Source organism: Tasmannia lanceolata, unplaced genomic scaffold (assembly GCF_043159265.1).
Source record: "Tasmannia lanceolata isolate RefF3 unplaced genomic scaffold, GAP_Taslan_0.1 ptg000015l, whole genome shotgun sequence".
NCBI lineage: Eukaryota > Viridiplantae > Streptophyta > Magnoliopsida > Canellales > Winteraceae > Tasmannia > Tasmannia lanceolata.
In genome coordinates, this window is record NW_027518692.1 from 48347483 (window position 1) to 48355645 (window position 8163).

General features: G+C 37.4%; 1 protein-coding gene across 1 annotated transcript; it reads right to left on the reverse strand.

Moving 5' to 3' along the window:
* Positions 1-1378: 1378 nt before the first annotated feature.
* ELO1 (Paxneb protein-like protein) lies at positions 1379-8163 on the reverse strand. The gene is made up of 8 exons (XM_077396278.1): positions 7875-8163; positions 7090-7325; positions 6906-6978; positions 5277-5433; positions 3300-3381; positions 2751-2910; positions 2540-2631; positions 1379-1835 (listed from the first exon to the last, which is right to left on the reverse strand). The coding sequence occupies exons 1-8, from the start codon at positions 8011-8013 to the stop codon at positions 1668-1670; spliced, it is 1107 nt and encodes a 368-aa protein (XP_077252393.1). The 5' UTR covers positions 8014-8163; the 3' UTR covers positions 1379-1667.

Sequence of the window (8163 nt, forward strand, 5' to 3'; positions counted from 1 at the left end):
GGTATTAAACATATTTGCATTGAAAATTGCTCGGACCCAAGAAATTATTGTTGTTGCACGGAGTCATAATGGTTAATTCACATGATCATCCTTTATGAAAGTGAAAGGTACAAAATTGGAGTTACAACTCGGATAAGGTTTTCCAAAACCCTACCCTACGCTAGAAGAAATCTTGGTCAAGTCGGTTTGTTTTTTAAAAGACTCGAGATTCCTAAATCCGACCCATGGTTTTTTCAGGTGACCCAAGTTGCAACCCTAATGCCAACTCTCTCTCTCTCTTGATCACAAGAAGGGAAATGATATATTAGCTCCCTTTTCTTCCCCGGCCCACCCCCTAGTGTAAAAAAAGTAGTCCTAAATAAACTAGATAGGGGTGGCATTGAGAAGAAAAAGGGTAGAATATATCACTTCCCTTACGACAAATACCATGTCCAATTTTAAATCCAACAAGGAAAATGATACGAGCGCACATAAACAGGCCCTGCTGGGACAGCCAGTGATTTTTAGCCACGTCTTCCGGTTGGGAGAATGGTACACCAAATTGCTCATTAAAGTGACAAAAACCACACAAAAAAAAACCTGATCGGCCATCACAATGTTGGGTGCTGCTTGTGCGTCTTCCTTGCTTGCATCTCTGGCACTCTCCCTCAAGTAGACCCTAATCAGATACAGGGAATATTACAAGATGAGGAAAGCCTCGACAAAGTTACTGTGGAAGGGGACTTGATCATGGATCTATGATTTGTGCCTATTCCGGTCCAATTGGGGTTGCGGATGCCAATGAGGGGCTGTGCACCACGGAATTATGTTACTGGATGAGGAAAGCCTTGATAAGGGCAATTTGCACCGTTTATAGATGAGATCCTAGATTTGATTCATTGATATCATTCCAGCATGTCGGAAGGTCAGCTAATAACGAGGCTGATAGATTGGCAAGCGAGGGGAGATTAAGGAGGGACTGGAATTATATGAGTATATGACCACCTTCCTCCATTGAAGATGGGATGATTTATTGTTTCTCTTGTGTTCCCTTCCCTTTTCTTCTCTTTCTTGTACTGACCATCTCGCTCCTTTCTCTTCAATAAAATTTATCACCGTTCAAAAAAAATAAAAAAAATAAAATAAAAATCTTTCCCATACATTTGAAAAGCTTAAAATAAGAAGAAAAATTCAGTTATTAGGACCAGGGAGTGCAGATATCATTTCCCCAGCAGGAATGTTGCTTGACAGACACCTTTGTGGTGTCGTTATTGATATTGCTAGTAACTGACTCACTGGGTCCCGCAACTCGGTAACACCCCCGTGTCTACTCAGCTCAACACTTTCTTCAAGCCCTTCATCCAAATTTAAGCCTGACTAAAAAAAAAAAAAAATAGACGAAGAAGAAGAAGAAGTTAAATACAAACAATGTAACAAAAAAAAAAAACATCTAGATTCTAGACAATCAACAGTACTCTGGTAAGCAAATACCGTATTCTGTTTCTATATAAATGAAAGCTATTTTACACATTCCCTCACAAAATAAGGCACTTTAAACGAAAAAAGGACGGCCTTCCACAGAGACTAAACCTATGCAGCGGGACCCAACAATGAAATGATATGAGGATTCTTCTACAACTTTTCTCCTGTCCTCCCAAGTAAAGCTGATCAGAGCTGATTTGCAGATACTAAAAATCAAGGGATGAGGCCTTGGAGGATCCTGAACAGCTAACAGAAGTTCCATAGGAAGTCCCACTTGAAGCATCCACTGGAGCTTGATTTAGCCGCTCCAAAACCAACGACCTTCGGCGTTGTAGCTTCATCGAGAATGTGGTTGCTTCTAGAATAACAGGAACCTAATGACATGTTGGAATTACTGGTAAGGATAATGCATTAACTAAATTGCAGAATTTGAAAGCTTGAAGTCACCAAATTTGTGCATTTCAGTTTGATGAAATAAAATAATAGCATTTGTTCGGTTAGTCTAGCCAAGTCCATGTTGGAAAAGGTCAAGAAAATTATAAACAAGATGGATGTGGGAGAGTAAACTATGGAATACAGTCAGACAGAAACCGAACAAGGTGCATATGAGTTTGCAGTAGAGGCTTGGGTTGTTGTGAACTATGTCATAAATATTTCCCACATTTTCAAAATATAGCAATTTTATTGCGACATTTTGATAGAACGACAAAATCCCGAAACAATCCCGCGAATATTAAAAATATAGCGATATTTCCATTTACCACAATAATATCACGATGTTTTTCAAATATTTTTTTTAAATTTTTTTTCTTAATTTAATATTTTTAAATAATTTTACTTTTATAGTTTTTCCTGAAATAAACCCGAAAAAAAAAAATCCCGAGATTTTCCCTTGACGAGAAGATATTTGTGACTTAGGTTGTGAGGAAGAGATAAAAACTGAAAGGGAGGGAAGTAGAACATGTGTTTCCACGAGGGGGCGCGAGAACATTTTCGAGCTTGTTAAAGAATCTAGGGTTGAGGATCGAAACCCATGTTTTCTGGTTATATATTAGTATAGATAAACTTTTATGAATACCTGCGAATTAATCCGGGCCACTTTATGCACGTGAAGGAGCCCAACCATGTCCTGGTAACCAGTGAGGAGTTTTGCCAACTCCTTGTCCTCATCTGATTCACAAGGTTTACCCAAGAAGAAACATGAATTAGGAATGTCATTAAAAAAGAATCTTTAATCAGCATATAGATATCACGCTATAATGGAAATTAATAGAACCATGAAAATATACCAGGAATTGCTCTAACAGAAAGCAAAGTGTCTGCCAAGTGCTGCCATCTCTTAGAGAAGGACGGTGAAAGAACAGAAGGTGGGAACGTTATCATGGCAACTGCATTCGAAGATCGAACCATACTTTTCAGAGATCTGATAAAGGAAAGCATATCCCAGTCCTACAACGGTATTTTTAAAAGGTAAATTGAGATTGTTCATTTATACTATGAAAAAAAAGATCGGTAAATTTAATAAGATAATAGAAATGATGTCTCAAGATAACTCTGAAGATGAATTCTACTCCAAAGAGGCAATTCGATATGCTGATATAACTCCTAACATAAGAAGATATATTTTTTGAAAAACTTCTTTTATTACATAGTCCATCTGGGGCCCTTTGTTTTTATGTGGGCATCCAACAATCTCACAACTAGTACAAGAAACTTTTCAACATTCTGACAAAGACATAAAGAATGCCAAACTACCATGACATCTTGCAAATGGCAATAAATTAGAAACTTCAATACAAAATGAAGAGAATAAAGGCTAAATGAGAGTAGAAAATTACCATGTTGGAAAATCCACATTGTGGAGCACCAAATGACTGTATAGCTATACGACTAGCACATCCAATGCCATTGCTGTCATTTCTGGAAGTGAAATGAAAAGGTATTAAAAAGAAAGAAAGAGAATTATCCGTACTAAGTTGAGCCCCCTAAAACTGCCTTCAAGTAGAATACATTTGTTCATAGACTGTGAGATGAAGCAACGAAACTTAAGTTGTTGTCTAGAGTACCACTAATTACCTGAACTCCATTCTTTCCCATTGAACAATTTTATATGGACAATTCTGTGTTTGTGGACATGTGTGCCCCATGCTATGTCAGTGTCCGATGCATGTTAGATGATGCTAAGACTTTTAACCAGCACTCTATATGCAATTATTGCCAAAAAATATATAATTTTTCTACAAACATATAACAATGTCAACACCTTAAGCATAAACAAAACCCACTTAGTAGGTAAGCAAGTTACATTTGAAAGCCAACAAAGCTCTATTCTTAAGTACCATAACTCATCTCTTTTCATTCTCCTCAAATGGGAAAAAAGAAATGCCACAAAGAACAAACATCCCCAACACTGTGACTTTGAAAAATACAAGAGAATAAAGAGCTATCTAAGGAGGGGCCAGGATTGGAAACCAGCAGTTAGAAACATAATTAAATCGCTTAATCCCAATGTGGTCCTAATGACGACAACAAAGAAAGTGTGACAATATCTTTCATCTCAACTCAACTCAACTCAACTCAACTAAGCTTTTGTCCCAAACTAGTTGGGGTCGGCTAATGAATCCTTTAGAAAATTTTCATGAAGAAGGTGAAAGAATCTACCCGGCTCAAATTGACTAAGTCTAATCCTGACACTAGTTGGGTTCGTCTACATGGATCATTTTCTTCCATTCTCTCCTACCCAAGGTCATGTTCTCTGTTATGTGTTAGGGACAATATCTTTCAAATAAAAAAAGAAATGAAAAGAAAAGAAAAGTGTGACAATGGAGAACATAAACTCGGTATGTGTTAGGGCCACAATTTAACCGTCTATTGGTTTAATTGGGAGTATCTGGTTATTATGGGATTCTTCTATTTCCTGTGGAGAGATCATCATTCGTAGAACATCTATCTTTGTTCAATTGACTATGAAATCCTTCTCATGGTTAATGAATGCAGTGTTAGCCCCTATGTCAACTCGGGTCGGAAGGCTTTTGGAGGAAGCTCACAAGCGTAAGGAGAGATGTTACGAAACCATAGTGCTTAACAGGTGATTTTAATGTGGTTAGATGGTCAATTGAGAAATCTAGTGCTAATGATATCGTCCGAGCAACGTCCGGTTTTTCAGAGTCAATTGAAGATAACGACCCCGTTGATCCTTCCCTTCAGGGATGCAAATACACTTGGACCAGCAATGAAGTGGATCCTATATTATGCACGCTTGATTGTTTCAAGCTCTACGCTGAATGAGAGAAGCTATTCCCTCATTCCTCTTAGAAGACTTCGTTATCCCAAATCAGACCCCACTCTGATAATTTTGGAAACTTGACGATTTGCATCGACCGACACCCTTTAAGTTTGAACAAGTATTGTCGACTCCTCCCAATATGAAAAAACCTTTGAAACTAATTTCATGGAACTCCAACCAATTTGAAGAATATCTTGGGACTAGGCTATTTGCCTATTTCGTAAGATTTTTTTCGACAGTTCTCCAAAAAGATTCGGGAGTGTATTGGTCATTTTTGAAAAAGATTTAATTGGACTGTTTTTCAACGAGTAGTGGTGAATGACTACCAGTTTGGAAAAATTTAAGAGATGCAACATATTACAAAGCATGCATTAAGAATAACTGAATAAGCAAGTGATAAGTTCACCACAGACAGCATGCACCATTTTAGCATCATCATCATCACAAGGATTAAATATTCAAATGCAACAATAAATGGGTAAATATTAATGGACTGTATATATCGGAGCACGATATCATATGAACAAACCTCGGAAGTTGAGCAAAAAATGTAGAACAATGATCCTGAAAAGCTGAAAGACTAAGAGAACCTTGAATGCTAATACAATCAACATGTGCTGCTCTGAGTAAGTGCCTCTCCAGGGGCTTTCGTAAGTCAAAATCATAGCAGTACTCCTGGCTAGTATCTGCATAAGCAAAAAACTTCAACCCTTCATTTCTGACTGAAATACTGCTTAAATAAGTCATGATATCATAAAAGCCTTACAAGCATAATTACATTCATTATTTTGAACAAAATTAATCTAAAAGACCACAACCATAAAGGAATGGCATCCAATTGACATGAAAAGAGGATAACAAGCATCACAGAGCACACTACATTCATAAATTTCACATTGTTAGAAACTACTAACTGCATGGTAAATGATAATTAGAAAAAAAAAGAGGATGAAAAAAGTGATCAACTAGCTGTGACAGGAATAAGGTTTTGTGTAGTAATGATTGTCTCTATAAAATAAACAAAAGTGGAGTTGTTTCAAACAAACACAACAGGGAATCAATAGAGAAGCGGGATATATGGCAAGATGATGGAATGAGAGCCAAATAATGCTCGTACAGAAACTAAAACCACACCATTGTCCACAAGAAATAAACTGAGAATTTACGTAAACAACAAGAATTATGACGGAACATTAAGTTTTAATATAAATCAAAAATTCTACAGAACATCAATTCTATTTTGATCAAGGCACTGCAAGAACAGAGGGGTCATGAGCCGCTCAGAGACAATATCGTCTCTTTGAAAACCCATTCCTCTTCCAGAGCTGCACAAACATCATCACCTATCATATTAAGGCCCTGTTCGTGACAACCGATTGTGAGCCCTCAAACCAATTATTGGTCTCCAAATTAGTCCAATAATCAGATTGGGGGCTTACAATTGGTTGCCACAATCTTAAACGAACAGGACCTAAGAGACATAGGTAGCACAAACAGGGAAATCAAATACGTAACTCCGACACTAGGGGTTCTGTTTGAAGGAGAGATTGTCTTTGCTGGTAGCCAATTACGTCAACAAGATGTTATAAGTTGTAAACATCTGTTAATTTATACTGGAATGATGGAGCAGAATTTTTAACATAGTGTTTTTTTTGTTTTTTTTTTGGAATGGTAGCCAATTTCATTAAAAGAGGGAGATGCTCAAAACAAAAATAAAGGAGAAAGACTAATCAAAGTAGAAAATAAAGAAAACATAACAAGTCAAGGGGGGTAAGGAATCAAATAACGCCAGAGCTTGTTTAGAATTTATAACATAGTGTGTGCAAGGAATTTCTCAACCAACCATCACATTTCTTAGAATTGCCCTTTTTTTTTTGAATGGTAGCAGAATATATTAATAGAAGACTGAGGGGGTCCCCCTTACAAACGGAAAGAACAAAACAGACCCTAAGGAATACAATTAAGGCGGAAGAAAATCATATCTTAGAATTGCCCTTAATTCATGGTCCAAGAAATTATTGAATATTTCGGTGCCAGTCTCATACAAGACACTCAAGGATGCAAACTTGCTTCAAACCAAAACCCATAGAGCCTTAAAATCAGTCTCAAATCTCAAAAAAAAATAAAAAAGGGAGGTAAATTTCTTACACTAACTTACCTCTATGAGCCCCAGCAATCTGTTGCTCCCCAAAATATTTCTTGTACTGCCAAGCAATCCTCAATCCCTTCTCCTATATCTCCACAAAACCCAGCAACAAAAAAATGTTCAAAATCTCAAAAATTCCAAATTTATAGTAAGCAGAAAAAAGAAGGAAAAAAGAGAGAGAACAGAATGCAGTCACCTGTTCTAGCTCCCGATCACGACCAGGAGGGCGATTCTCGTCTTTGGAGGAAACGGGGCATGGCAAAGTGCCCAGAAACGCTCTTGGGTCCTTCGACGGGCTCGCATAAAGAAGGGGGTGGTCGTGAACTATGCCTTGAGACATAAAATTCCTCAACAAGAGGAGATGGTGAGGCGCTTCTGCATCTTCCATGACTATTACCAGGGTTCCTAGAGAGAACCCACCACCTAGAATCTCTAGAAATCTCAGTTAAAGTAACCAAAAATATATTTTTTGAATGATATTGTATTAGATATGCGGAACAGTATTCTTTCCATGTTTTTTAGGGAGAGAAAACCCATCTCCTGTAATCACAAAAAATTTCAGTCCAAGAAACAAAAATATATATTTTTGAATGGTATTAAATTAGATCTGTGCATTAGTATTCTTTCCATGTTTTTTAGGGTTCCCAGAGAAAACCCATCTCCTATCATCACAAAAAATTTCAGTCCAAGAAACAAAATTAATTTTTTTTTGAATGGTATTAAATTAGATATGTGCAGTACTGTTCTTTCCTTGTTTTTTAGGGTTCCCAGGAGAAAACCCATCTCCTATAATCACAAAAATTTCAGTCGAAGAAACAAAAAGCAATTTTTGAATGGTATTAAATTAGATATGTGCAATAGTATTATATTATTTCCTTGTTTTTTAGGGTTCCACAAAGAAAACCCATCTCCTATAATGACAAAAAATTTCAGTTGAAGCAACTAAAAGCAAGAAAAACTATGAAGAAACAGATAGGATACTGTCGAGGTCTGCTATTCCAGAGGAGACGAGAGTAGCACCGTTGGGTCCGGGCTTGATGCCATGGGTCCCACCCAATGGTTCGGCCGATTGGTTACGCGAGAAGCTGCTCGTCTTGCTCTTAATTGCAGTAGCAGCCATGGCCGCTAAGCTGCGTTATTGCCAAGAAGAAGAATAACGAAAGAAGGGTAGCTAGCAAAACGGGCTTTCGTCTGGAAAATAAAAAGGAAACCCAGTGCTTTTTTCACACCTCGAATCCCGTTTGAGAGGGGGGGAAAATGGGATTTTTGC

What these genes read in the sequence shown, in the direction of transcription:
- ELO1 (XM_077396278.1), bottom strand. Translation starts at nt 8,013, where the DNA reads ATGGCTGCTACTGCAATTAAGAGCAAGACGAGCAGCTTCTCGCGTAAC. An exon ending in TTTTTTGCTCAACTTCCGAG is followed by an intron (nt 3,382 to 5,276) that starts GTTTGTTCATAT and finishes TTTCACTTCCAG; the next exon opens with AAATGACAGCAATGGCATTG. An exon ending in TGGCCCGGATTAATTCGCAG is followed by an intron (nt 1,836 to 2,539) that starts GTATTCATAAAA and finishes ACATGTCATTAG; the next exon opens with GTTCCTGTTATTCTAGAAGC.